We start from the raw sequence: 12,976 nt of genomic DNA, 5'->3' as shown, positions 1-12,976 counted from the left end.
CATCAGGGAGTCGTGCGCAGGCGCGGACAGCGCTGCTTCCGCGGCGGTTGGGGTGGCGGGGCCCCGGGCGGCGTTGACCATGACCCAGCAGGGCGCGGCGCTGCAGAACTACAACAACGAGCTGGTCAAGTGTGAGCGGCGCAGCCGGGACGGGGAGGTCGGGAGGGCCGCAGGGCCGGGTTCCCGGCTCGCAGCGGGGTGCCCCTGGACCCGCCTCGCTGCGGGCATCGCGCGGCTGAGCAGAGCCCTCCGTGCCGGGGGCTGGGTGTCCGTGGCCCGAGCCCTCGCTGGCTCGCAGGCCCTGCGCCGGGCGCTCGGGGGTGGTGCCTGACTCTGGCTTCCTCGGGTGGAAGGAGGCCCGCCCTCCGCCGCCGCCCTCCTGCCCTGGGCCCACAGCGCCGCCCCTCCCGGCCCCCCAGGCATAGAGGAGCTGTGCCAGAAGCGGGAGGAGCTGTGCCGGCAGATCCAGGAGGAAGAGGACGAGAAGCAGCGGCTGCAGAATGAGGTGAGGCAGCTGACAGAGAAGCTGGCCCGCGTCAACGAGAACCTGGCACGCAAGATTGCCTCTCGCAACGAGTTCGACCGGACCATCGCGGAGACGGAGGCCGCCTACCTCAAGGTGGAGCTCGGGAGGCCAGGCCGAGCATCAGGGGATAGTCACGGCAGGGGTGTAGCCACGGCAGGGCGTCAGGACCGTCTGGGGCTCCCAGCTGTGGGCAGTCTGTGCCTCGCTGGCATTTCGGGCAGGGGCAGCGTGGCCAGGCCCATTGAGGAACCCAGGCTGCTGTGGGAGTGACCGTGGGGCTGTCTGTGGGGCCTGGGGCATCCTGGGTCCTGGTCTTTATCCGGTTGTCGCTGGGCATGTGGTTCTTTCTGCTCAGTGTGAAGAGCCAGGTCTTGGGCAGAGAACCCAGCACGGGCCAGTGCTAACCCAGCCTGGCTTTGAGGGTGGAGAGGAAGTGTTTTGGGTCAGATTCAGGAGGGAAGAGGGCCCTGCCACCCCGTCTGCCAGTCCCCTTGGGCTTCCGCCTTTCCCCACGCAGGATCCCTTGGCTACAGCACCCCCAGCCAGGTCCCAGCACCTGAGTGTGAGGACAGCTGGGGCTTAGGACCTTACCAACAGGTGAACGTTAACAACCTTCTCACTTCTCTGGCCCCAGATCCTGGAGAGCTCCCAGACTTTGCTCAGCGTTCTCAAGAGGGAAGCTGGGAACCTGACCAAGGCTACAGCCTCAGACCAGAAAAGTAGCGGTGGCAGAGACAGCTGACCAGACGGACAGGGCCTGCCTCCATGCGCCCCTCAGCTCAGCCCCAGCAAGTGTGTCCTCAGAGCATCTTTGTTCTTCACGGCAGCAGCTGCCTTCCTTCACTGTCTCAGGTGCCAAGAGGGGCAGCTGCCAGCCTCCACTGGCATCAGTGACAAGCCCAGGGCACAGCCCACCCGGGGGGTCCTGCTTTCGTGCTCACACAGGCTATGGGGATGGTGGGCTCCGGGTCAGCTCGGCAAGGGGCCTGTCTCTGTGGCACCCACACTCCTGCCCTGCCAGGGAGGCCCTGGTTGTCTGAGCACCATGGGGGCCCCCTCACCTTGTCCCTCCTCAGCCAGCAGAGGCCCAGGGCAGGGGACAGGGGTTCTCCTTCACCCCAGAACTCAAACCTCAGGTCTCACCCCTGTGGCCTGTGATTATCAATAAAGATTATCTTTGTAAAGATCCGTGCAAGCCTGCTGCTTGCCCCTGTCAACAGCATGGGGCTGCCAGACACCCGCAGAGCCACAGCCTGAGGCTCCCCCTTGGGAGAGGAGGGAGGAGGGTCTGGAGTGGCCTCCCTGTGACTGCCCCACTAGCCTCAGGGACACCGCTGAGGGTGCCCACCCTGCCCAGGCCAGCCCCACCCTCAGTCCTCCCCAGCAGGGCCGCCGGTCCTCTTCCCCTGACTGGCCTACGGCTCACCCTTCTCTCAGGAGCTCTGCTCACTCGTCCTATTCTCTGCCACACTCTGGTGTCCAGCATAGGACCCAGCCCAGAGAGACAGCTGGGGATGCCAAGCATATCCAGCAGCTGCCTCAGACTCAGGTGCCTCTCAGCAAGGACTGGGGGGCTTCACACCCCCCACCCCCGCCGGTTCCTCAGTTGCAAGTTCTGCTTGGCCTGATGACACCACTGCTGCCACCAGGTCCTGCTGCCCCCCTTTCCCTGGCCGCACACCAAGCACTGGCCACTTCCATGTGCCCTGGGGCCTCTGTCTTGTCCCTGCAGCAACCAAGCACTGCCCGAGGACTGGGCTGATTTGGGAGGCATGTGTTGATCCAGAGGGTCCAGAAAGGAGCTGGGCCCAACCCCACCAGGGAAATACACCAAACTCTCCTTCTGCCAGAGTCTGGCCAGACAGCATCTCTTTGCTCTTAAGTTTGATTCTCCAGGGAAGAAATGGCACTTGGGTTCAATGGGTTGTAAACAGCCCCAGCTCCGGCTGCCCAAGGCAGGCACTGCTCCCCACCTGCCTCATCCTGTGGGTCAGGGGGCACGCCAAGCCCAGCAGAAGACACCGTCCCCTGTGCTGCCCTCATGCTGCCCTTCCCTTGGTCCCTCCCCAGGCTCTGGGCCCCTCAGAGAAGCCACTTCAGGCCCAACAGCTGCAACACTCTCACCCTCCCACCTGAAGTCTAGGCCCCTGACAGCAGGCCTGGCATCCTACCTCCCACAGTGCCAGCTCTGGGAGGCTGGGGTGGAGGAGCAACAGGTTAACAGGCCATGGAAGTTGGGAGGTCAGAGCCTTGGCCACTGGGACATGAAGGAGTGGGGGTACCAGATCGGGGTCACCTCCCAAACACCCTGGCACAGACATGTAAGCTGGGGCCCACTGTACCCCATGTGGCCTCTTCCTGCAGAGACCTGCCCCTGCTCCCTTCTCAGCCAAGAACCATGCCGTGGGGACACCAGCAGCCTTGTCCAGTGCTGTTTATTGAGTCCATCATCAGAGGGAGGAAAGACGCCACTCATCACAGAGGGCATGTGGGCTGCGGGCAGGGGCTTAGGGTCCTGCAGAGGACAAGTAGCTGGGATAGCCCTTCACCCCAGACACCCCATGGCCGCTGGGAGGCAGGCTGAGGAGACAGCACAGGGAACGGCCAGGTGCAGAATCTGCACAGCCCCCTGCCGGGTCGCAGATGGCTACCACCCAGCAGGCCCCTGGCCCTCACCCACAGGCAGTTCCCCACCCCACTCCCTGCTTGGACCCTCCCAAACCAGGGCCAGGGAGTGAGACCCAGACCTGGCCCCGATGGCAGGAGGCACCCTAGCTGCTTCCAAGGCCAGGAGGGGTGGGTGGGATACAGTGAGGCCAAACAAGGCAGAAGCGGGTGCAGTAGTCCCTGGCTACTGCCCAGCTTCCGGGACTCCCACAGCTGGGCTCAGCCTTGGTCCTGGCAGTGCTGGGCTCAGAAATACAGGGCGGGCTCACTGCGGAAGTCTGAGAGGTCATTCTGACTGGCGGGTGTGAGCTGAAAGTGAGAGGACAGAAGGTGGACACACGGGCTCGCCCAAGTGTCAGACTCCCCCCAGCGCTCCACTCCCCCGCAGCTCACCATGGCCTCCACGGGCGGGGGCTCTGCCTCCCTCGGGGCCTGCTCCAGCGCCTGCTCCTGCCACTTGCTGAAGGCCACAGAGTGCTTCGGGGTGTAGCTGGACAGGCCTGTGAACGGAGGTGCACACGCAGACATGTGGACACAGACCAGGCTCCACCCCTCCTAGGCTGCCTGTCCCCCTAGGTGAGCACTCACCTGAGCTACCCTCTGGCAGCCGAGAGCTATCGGGTCTCACGCCGCTCACAAACGTGGCCCGGGGCAGGAAGAGTGCAAAGGGCTTCTCCTCTGAGCCAGATCCCTCTTCCTCCTCTTCCTCTTCCTCTTCCTCCTCCTCCTCCTCCTCCTGCTGGTCCACCTCTTCCTCCCGTGCTAGGGAGCTCTCGGAAGGGTACTCAAATGTGGTCTGCAGGCTTTTGTCGTTGAAGGAGATCTTCATCTGGGAGTGAGAGTCACGTGAACGAGGGGTGACGGCCCACATGGGCACAGCGATGCCAGGGGCTCAGGTTCAGCCCTCAGGATGAGGCTGACCCAAGTGGGGCACCAGACACACCATCAACCGTTCCAGGGGCTCCAGGAGGGGGGCAAAGACCTCTCCAGCTGGACCCTGCAGGCATCCATCCCCTCCACCCTGGGGGCCAACTTCCCTTCCCCATTCCAGCCAGGGACCAAACTCTGACCAGGACCAGGAGCCCAAAGCCGTTGGGTCCCCAGAAGCCTCTAAACCAGCTCCCAGAGCTACCATCTCAGGCCCCTCCTGCTCTGCTGTCTGGGCAGAGCGCCAGCTGGGGGGAAACTGGGGTGGACACATCCCCTCCCACCAAGCAGCTCTAGAGCAGGAACAGGGTGGAACAGAGGCCGTCCCCTCAGGGGCCTTGCACTCTAGGCTCCAGGCAGCTCCTGCTGGTGTCTGGGGCCTCTCTCTAAAGCCAAGTTCATGTCCTGGCTTACTGGATGCCTGGACAATCCAGCAGAGCACGGACCCCCCACTGCGGACAAGGGCCTCTGTGAGGCGTCAAGGCCAGGCGGTAGCCCCAGGCACCATCACCCACCTAACATAGTTGAGAGTTGGCCTGAGGCTGTGCAGAGTGGGGGGCCGCCTCCACTGAGCCTGGGTGCCAGAGACCCCAGCAGTGACCCCTTCCTCACCCTGCTGCCCCTCTGGCCCTCGTCCTCCATCCCCACTTCGTAGGCTGCAGGATTTCACATCTGAGCAAATTCTTTCCTTCTCCTAGTGGCCTTGAAGCCCAGGCAGGGCTGCTGGTTCCCAGGAGTAATGGGGGCAGTGGGGACCAATGGTCAGGACTCTCCACCTCCCCTGACCGGGGCTTGCATGGGGCTAAGCTCCCCACAACAGCCGAGCTCCCACTGCTCAGCTGCACTCAGCCCGGCCCCAGTGGTCCCTAATGAATATGAGCGGCCCCCGCCTGCAGCAGATGGAAGCAGCCCGGCCGGAGCTCGAAATATTAAACTCTTCCTGGGCACAGGACACCAGCAGCTCAAGTTCCTCCTCCTCCCCTAGAAGGACCCGGAGGCAGGAGCCAGGCCCCAGGCAGAGAACCACCGCAGCCAGGCACAGTAGGATGAGACAGCCTCTCAGGAGGCAGCCGAGGAGGCCACACAGGGCTGCCAGGACAGGGCCGAGGGCACACACTCTTGCCATCATGCCCTCTCCCGCAGCGGCCACACGGCCCACACAGCCAAGCACACCCTTGGGTCCCTTCTCACCACGAATACCCCAACCTCCCACAGCTGGGGGGCCATCCTTTGTGCCCAAACCCCCAGCTTCCCCTCTCAGCACAGCTCACACAGAGCCCTGCTGGACAACTCAGCTGCCTGCTTGCATCCTTACCCTAGGCCTCGGCACCCCAACCGTCTGCATGAATGAGTGGGGGAGGGGGAGACCACCTGGGTCAGACAAAACAAGGAGAAAGGCACCTGCTCCTGTCCCTTAACTGCCCTGCCTCTGGCTAGGCCCACCTGGCCCTCCAACGCTCATCCCACAGGAGGCCAGGCAGGGAGAGGCTGGGACAGACCCCACAGGCACCCACCCACTGCCAGCCCACTTGGGGATGGGGTCACCCAGCCCTCCCAGACTCATGCTTTGGGACAGATACCCCGGGTGGAGGTGCTCAAGGCAGGACAGGGCTGGTGGGCCAGAGGTCTCCCACAGCCCCAAAGTCCAGCAGCAAATGGGGTTTCCAGTCGCCCTGGATACATGGAGCTAACCCAGATGACCCCGAAGCCCTCCAGGCCCAGCCCCCACGGCTGAGAACACAGAAGGGCTGGCTGCCAGGGCCGCGGGATTAGTGCCCTCGCTCGTGCACATGACCGGTCCCAGCAGGGGGGCTGCGGGGGCTGGGTGCACATGGGCCCTGAGCCTGGTACAGCCTGGCCAGGCGGTGGGGGGCGGGGGGTGGACAGGCAGCCCGTCTGCCCTCAGCTGGGGCCCAGGGCTCTGGTCACGTCCTGCTTCCCCAGGTCTCCTCAGCTGGGCTGGTGCCTGCTGAGCCTCACAGCCCTCCCCTCCCACTGTGGGGACAGGTCAGTGGGTCACAGGACACCCCATGACTCATACTGTGGGCAGCCTGAAGACCCCGGGACGCAGGATGGGCAGAGGGTGTGGCCAGGGTCTGGCACCGCACACACCTGGCCGCAGCCTATCAGGGACTTTGCCTGGCACAGACAACAGAGAGCAGGCAGGTGGGTCCCGGCTCAGCCCAGCCTCCCAGCAGAGCCCCCCGGCTTTTCACAACTCTTTTGTTCTTGCTCCACCCATCCTGCCTGTGAACACCTAGCTTTGGTTACCAAAGGGCCTGGCCTTCACCCGGGACAAAGGGCCAAGCAGCCAGCCCCAACCTGCTAAGACGGAGGTGTGAGCTGAGCCCAGCCCTGCCTCTCCCTCCTCCCTGCACACAGCTACCTGCCTCCCATCCCCCACGCAGCCCCAGCCAAGGCTCCCACGGGTGGCCAGACCCTAGACCAGGCTGCATGAGTGCAATGTCCACAGCAGGCTCCTGGGAGGCTGGGTGCTCCCTGAGTCAAGTGTGGCCCCAGTGCCATGCACAGCCTCCGCCCATGAGAAAGCTGAGGGAGGAGGGTCCAGGCAGCTCCTGGGGTCCCCGGCTTCAGAAAGACCACCTATGGGAAGAGCTGGCGGAGAGGTGAGAAGGAAAGGAAAGCTGACAAGAAGGGACTCAGCCAACAACAGTGAGAGCCTCTGGCCACCCAGGATCTGCCCTGCACAGGGGTAGAGGCAGGGAGGAGCCCAGCCTGGGGCTTGGTGCTGGCTGGGAGGTGGTGTCAGTAGGAAGGGCAGATGTCAAGGTAGCTCTTGGGTCTAAGGATCAGAGAGCGAGGCCTTGGGAGTGGAAGCGGAAGTTGCACAGCAGGTGAGGGCGGACGGCCCTGGGTGTCCAGGACTGAGCCCTGGGGACACTGACATGCTCCAGCTGGGCGGGCAGACAGCCAGGAGGGGAGGAGGGCAGAGGGGAGGGGAAGGGGCAGCCAGACAGGTAGGAGCCAGGCCAGGTGGCGCTCCACGAAGAGGAAAGGCTACAGCGCCGAGTCTCAAGGGAGGCAGGGTGTGAGGATGAGAATGGATGCCCCACCCTCCAGGAAAGAAGCCCGGGCGTGGCTGCAACAGCACACAGCAGTCTGCCCCAAGCTCAGCCCTGCGAGACGGGGCACCTGCCACTTCTGCCAATGGATAACTTAAGCGGGCCTGTGCCTGCCAGGCAGGCCCCCCCCGGCACACAGGCCAGCAGCCCCCCACTGCCCAGAGCAGGGCTGCACCCCTTGGAGGCGGGCAAGGGCATCATACCCTGTGCAGGCACAGCCAGCCCCGGGGCAGGCCCCTCACCGACTCCCAACACCCAGACAACTCCACTGAAGAGCTGCCCTTCACCTGTACCCCAGGAAAAGCAGCAGCACCGCCAGCCGCTGAGGTGCACAGTGAGCCATCGGCCCTGCTGGACTCCAGGCCCTGCAATCCCTGTGCTCCACCCTCATGCCTGGGGGTCACAGCCAGTGGTCCCAACCAAAGGCTGGGGCCAGCACGGTGACTCACTCCTGTAATCCCAGCACTTTGGGAGGCTAAGGCAGGCAGATCATCTGAGGTCAGGAGTTCGAGACCAGCCTGGCCAACATGGTAAAACCTTGTCTCTACTAAAAATACAATAATTAGCTGGGCAGGGTGGCAAGTGCCTGTAATCCCAGCTACTTGAGAGGCTGAGGCAGAATTGCTTGAACCCTGGGAGATGAAGGTTGCCCTGAGCTGGGATCCTGCCACTGGCCTCCAGCCTGGGCAACAGAGCAAGATTCCGTCTCAAAAAAACAAAAAATAGGCCGGGCGCGGTGGCTCACGCTTGTAATCCCAGCACTTTGGGAGGCCGAGGCGGGCGGATCACGAGGTCAGGAGATTGAGACCACGGTGAAACCCCATCTCTACTAAAAATACAAAAAAAAAATTAGCCGGGCGTGGTGGCGGGCGCCTGTAGTCCCAGCTACTCGGAGAGACTGAGGCAGGAGAATGGCGTGAACCCGGGAGGCGGAGCTTGCAGTGAGCCGAGATCGCGCCACTGCACTCCAGTCTGGGCGACAGAGCGAGACTCCGTCTCAAAAAAAAAAATAAATAAATAAAAATAAAAATAAAAAAAGGCTGGCTAGGGTGGTCAGACAAGGCCAGGCACAGGACCCGCAGGGGCACCTCGCACCCCCACCTGTGAGTGCTCCTGGCCCAGGGGCCACAGAGTACATGGGACAGCCCTGCCTCACAGCCCACCGTGCCGAGGCCAGCAAGCCATTCTGAAAGGCAGGCAGCCCCACGCCTCCGTCCCCTCCTGATGGACATTCTGGCTCTTCCCAGGCAGGGCAGCTGGCCTGTACCCAGGCAGGAAATCACAGCCAGCAGGTCATGCTGCTCTGGCAGGACCCGGCCTGGGCCACCTGGCCACGCCAGGCATCATCCATCTGGACCACCACCCCTTCAGGCTGGCCCGAGCTCCTCCCTCCTGCTGGTCCAGGGCCTGATTCCCAGGCTCAGCCTCTCCCCCACTGCATCTTCCTGCTCCTGTTGGCCCTCCGGCCCCCACCCTGTCCTTCTGACCCTAACCCAGCCACAAGTGACCCCCACAGTTCTGTCCCTTCTTTGCTTTTTTTTTTTTTTTTTTTGAGACAGTCTCACTCTGTCGCCCAGGCTGGAGTGCAATGGCGCAATCTCGGCTCACTGCAAGCTCTGCCTCCCGGGTTCAAGCAATTCTCCTGCCTCAGCCTCCTGAGTAGCTGGGATTACAGGCGCCCGCCACCACGCCCAGCTAATTTTTTTATATCTTCTTAGTTGAGACAGGATTTCACCATCTTGGCAAGGCTTGTCTTGAACTCCTGACCGTGTGATCCACCCGCCTCGGCCTCCCAAAGTGCTGGGATTACAGGCGTGAGCCACCACGCCTGGCCCAGTTCTGTCCCTTCTGAGGGCAAGACGGCCATGCTCTAGGCAGTGGCCTCTAGTCCCAGGAAGAAGCCAGGCTTCCAGGGATGGCCACACAGGTTAAGGGGAGGGGCTCTAGAAACAGGAACCTGAACTCAGTACTCGCCCCACAAGCTCCATGACCCCGTCTGACTCCCAAGCTGAGGCGCAGTTTCTCTCTACAAAGGGGGAGCTGTCCCCACTGCCACCTCTGGGGCAAGCCCAGGAGGTGCCCACCTCACCCAGCAGCCAGGGCCAAGGGTATGGATGCAGGAAAGGGAGAGGCAGACAGGAGCTGGAGGAGAGAGGCAATGGCTATCAGACCGACCCCACCTTGATTGGGCTGGGGTGATGCTCGGGCGAGGGTCGGGGAGATAGACCCATGTGGCTCCAGGAGTGGGAGGGGCCCTGGACCCAGCCCCAAGCCCCCACTGGAAGCACCTCAGGAGGGTTAGCACGGATGCCTGGGCCGGCAGATAGAGCCGGAAGGAGCACCAACGCCCTGGTTCCAGGAGGGGAGGATGGCACAGGGAGAGGCGCAATGCCAAGGCCAATCCCAGGCAGGAAGCGAATGGAGGGAGGCAGCAGCCTATCTGCTGAGGGAGCCTGCAAGGTCCCATCCCCAGCCTGGGGAAACTGAGGCTGGAGGACAGCCCGCCTCAGGCGTGAGCCTAGCTGGCACTGGCTCTGGGGCAGTGCCTGGATAGGAAGACCCAAGAGAGGTGCCCCAAGCCCCCCCTCAGTCCCCAGGGAAGGTACACCTGCTTCCTGACAGGTCACCGCAGACAGGGAAGTCACGTGGAGCTGCCCTTGGAATTTGCCCCGGGGAACAAATGCAGGTGCAGGAATGACCGGGAAGAATCTGAAAATTTTCTTTTTCCTGTGCCCAGAGGGTTCCAGGCCACTGGCCAAGAGGGAGACTCCCCTGCCTGGCTGGCTCAGAGCTTCCGAAGTCCCCTTCTCCCCAGCAAGCTTCCCAGGCCCAGAACAGGCATACGCTAGACGCTCACACGGCATTCCTGCCCAGCTCCCAACCAGTGTGCCTTCTGGGGAGCTGATGGCCCCCTCCCAACTGGCTGGTGGGCTGCACCCCAGGGCTGACTGTGATGCAGGGATCCAGCCAACCCCGATCATCTGGCCCTTCCCATTCATATCGTGGCGCCTGGCACCCATGCAGTGGGCCTCCAGGAGACCATGTGAGGCCACCCCCTCAAAGCCAAGCCCGGGGAGAAGCCCACAAGCCCAGGTCTGCTTCTTTCAGCTGGACTCACAAAGGGACAGACCCACCCAGCTAATTTCCGATGAGCCACAACAACTGGCAAGGGGCACAGCACTGTCTGCCCCAGCGCTCTCCAGCAGCCTCGAAAGGCACACAGCAGGCCAGCTGTCCCCACGGCCCAAGTCAGGGGGCTCCACTGGGACCCTGGACCTGGCATGGCCCACCCAGCCCCAGCTCGCTTCAAGTCCATGTAGAAACCATCCTTTGCCCAGGCCAAGTGTCCTGGGATCAGGGCAGGTGCTGCCCCCACAGTTCTCTGAGCTGTCACTCTCTCCCTCCTGGCCAGTGGCCCTGCCCCCACCACTGACCTTCTTTCTTGAGGAGCCAGCCTTGGTGAGGCAGGACTTCTGCAGGGCCAGGTAGCCGCCAATCACCTCGATCTCATGCACGGTGGGGTAGCGCTTCTTCAGCGTGGGCCCCAGGAGACAACTAGCCTCCTCCTCCTCGGCCTCCCGTGGCCGAGGCTCCCCGTTGGCCTGACTGAAGTGCTGGTCCTGCAGGGTCCCTGGCTTCCTCTTGGGCACCACTGTGAAGGTGTTGCTGCCCCGGGGCTGAAGCTCTGCCATGCACCCGGGCCTGGCAGAGTGCAGAGGCCTGGCAGGGTGCGGGGGGTAGGCTAGTTTGGCTGCTTGGGGGGCCTCCTCTGAGTCTACCTCGTCGATGAAGGTGACAGGCAGCCCCGGCCTCCCATATTCCCGGCTATTCTTGGCCAAGCCAGGAACCCTGAGGCCTTCAGCAGGCTCAGCTTCTTCCGCAGCAGCCGACAGGAAGGGGGGCGGTGAGGACGGCCTCTGCCACCTGATGGCCCGGTCAGCGAGGGCGGTGGCTGTCCTGGGACAGGCCCCCTCCTCGACTGCCCACTGTGCCTCGACCTCCAGGGGGCTCTTCCCGAGGGCAGGGGCACCATCCCCTCCAGGCACCGACTGGGATCCGAGCTCCTGGCTCGGGGAAGCCGGGCCCAGGTCTCCCTTTGGCAGCTCCACGGACTGCCTCCCCTCAGGAGGAGGGGCCCCAGAGGCCTTGCTCTTGGGGATGATCATGAAGGAATTTCTAGAGTTTGCGCGGAGGCTGGCCAGCGCCCGGGCCTGGAGGTCCCCCGAGGGGATGGTCTCCATATCTGGCTTGGGGGCCGGCCGTATCTCGAAGGAGTCGTTGGCGCTGGTGGCTGCGGAGACGCACTGGCGCTGGCTAGGAGTGGCACTGGCAGGGGGCGAGGCTGGAGTGGCACTCGGGGTCCCGGGGCTGGAGGGCGGGTGGAGGGAGGGATCCCCCGACTCCACCTTTGGCTTCCACTGTCCCGACCCAGGCGGGGAGCCCGCGAGGCGGTTGGCAGGGCCGGCCCGGGGCTCAGGGGCCGAGGGCCCGTTGGAGAGCAGGCGGGCGCCCGCGCCGCGGTGCAGACCCCGGGGGTGGACGGTGAAGGAGTTGCTGCCGGTCTTCTGGAGGAAGTTGCTGCGCCGGACCCCGGCGCTCGCCCCGCCACCGCGGGGCCCGGGCGCGGCGGGCGGGCTGGGGGCCGAGGGCGGGGGCCGGGGCGGCGCGGGCGGTGGCGGCGGCGGCGGGGGGCGGGCGCGCTCGGGGCTCCCACGGCGGCGCGGCGCAGCGGGCGGGTCGAACCTCTCCAGCAGGCGGCTGACGCGGCCGGGCGGCGCCCCGTACACCAGCACCTCTGCGGCGCGGATCTGCGCGGCCCCCGGAGCGGGCGGCGCGGGCGGGAAGCCGGGCACCGTCTCGATGATGAGGACGCTGTCGGCGCGGAGGGCGCGCACACCAGGCACGCGGCGGTACCGCTCCAGCAGCCGCGCCCCCGCCGCGCCCCCGCCGCGCCGCCGCTCGGCCTCCAGCCGCATGAAGGGGTTCTCGCGCAGCGGGCCCAGGCTCTCGGCCAGCACCCGCTGCTCGGGCTCCGCTGCCCCGGGCCCCGCGCCCCCGCCCAGCGCGGCTAGCTTAGCCCGCTTCCGCTCCAGGATCTCGCGCTTCCAAGCGGGCACCGCAGCGCGCGGCCCCGAGCCCGGCCGCCCCAGGGCGGCCATGCTGCGAACGCGGCCGCGGACGGCTGGACTGAGGGCCGGAGTGGCCGCCGCCGCCGCCGCGGCGAGCCTGGGCGCCGTGGCCACGCCCCCTCCCGGGCCACCGACCATTGGGGGAAGCCCGCTCTCCCCGCCCCACGCGGGAGGCCCACCTATGGCAGGGGAGGAGGGCGGGCCCCTCAGGTGACCCTACCGATTGGACAACACTCGCCTCAACCCCGCCTCCCAAGGGACTTCATTGGACAAGGCCTATCACCGGAGCTGGCCTCCATTGGGGAAGGGACACACCCCGGCCCCTCGCGCCGCTCACTGGCAGACCCCACTTCCGCCTCTGCGCTCTCAGCTCCCGGTGTCCCTCGGGGGAGTCAGGTGGGCGGCCCCTGGGCCCTGGGCCCCGAGTGACCTTGGCTGAGCTTGGGACTTCCTCATGCTGCCAGCACCGAGGCCGCCTGTTCCCTCCGCTGAGAGCGCGGTGCAGGAAGGGGGCTGTTCCAGGACCGAAGGCACCCGCGTCCGTGGACGGTGCACAGGCCACACTCTGGCCCGGACCCTGCTTTCACCAGGGGTCCTCCGACCTCCGGCAGGTGCCTGCGGGGCTTGGAAATGCCAATTCTGGA

General features: G+C 64.9%; 2 protein-coding genes across 3 annotated transcripts; one reads left to right on the top strand and one right to left on the bottom strand.

The window, feature by feature from the left end:
* Positions 1 to 3: 3 nt before the first annotated feature.
* On the top strand, positions 4 to 1,710 carry SSNA1 (SS nuclear autoantigen 1). The gene is made up of 3 exons (XM_055270264.2): positions 4 to 131; positions 420 to 619; positions 1,161 to 1,710. Exons 1-3 carry the CDS (start codon positions 80 to 82, stop codon positions 1,266 to 1,268), a joined length of 360 nt encoding a protein of 119 aa, XP_055126239.1. The 5' UTR covers positions 4 to 79; the 3' UTR covers positions 1,269 to 1,710.
* Positions 1,711 to 2,945: 1,235 nt separating this feature from the next.
* Positions 2,946 to 12,911, bottom strand: TPRN (taperin). 2 transcript variants are annotated; one of them, XM_055270256.2, is made up of 4 exons: positions 10,638 to 12,907; positions 3,782 to 4,022; positions 3,587 to 3,693; positions 2,946 to 3,502 (listed from the first exon to the last, which is right to left on the bottom strand). In XM_055270256.2, the coding sequence occupies exons 1-4, from the start codon at positions 12,468 to 12,470 to the stop codon at positions 3,440 to 3,442; spliced, it is 2,244 nt and encodes a 747-aa protein (XP_055126231.1). In that variant the 5' UTR covers positions 12,471 to 12,907; the 3' UTR covers positions 2,946 to 3,439. The 2 variants fall into 2 exon arrangements, with proteins under 2 accessions (XP_055126231.1, XP_055126230.1); XM_055270255.2 differs by having other exon boundaries at positions 2,946 to 3,693; positions 10,638 to 12,911.
* Positions 12,912 to 12,976: the final 65 nt, after the last annotated feature.

This window comes from Symphalangus syndactylus, chromosome 3 (assembly GCF_028878055.3).
Source record: "Symphalangus syndactylus isolate Jambi chromosome 3, NHGRI_mSymSyn1-v2.1_pri, whole genome shotgun sequence".
Taxonomy (NCBI): Eukaryota; Metazoa; Chordata; class Mammalia; order Primates; family Hylobatidae; genus Symphalangus; species Symphalangus syndactylus.
Note: the sequence above shows the minus strand (reverse complement) of the source record. Positions and strands in the feature narration are given on the sequence as shown.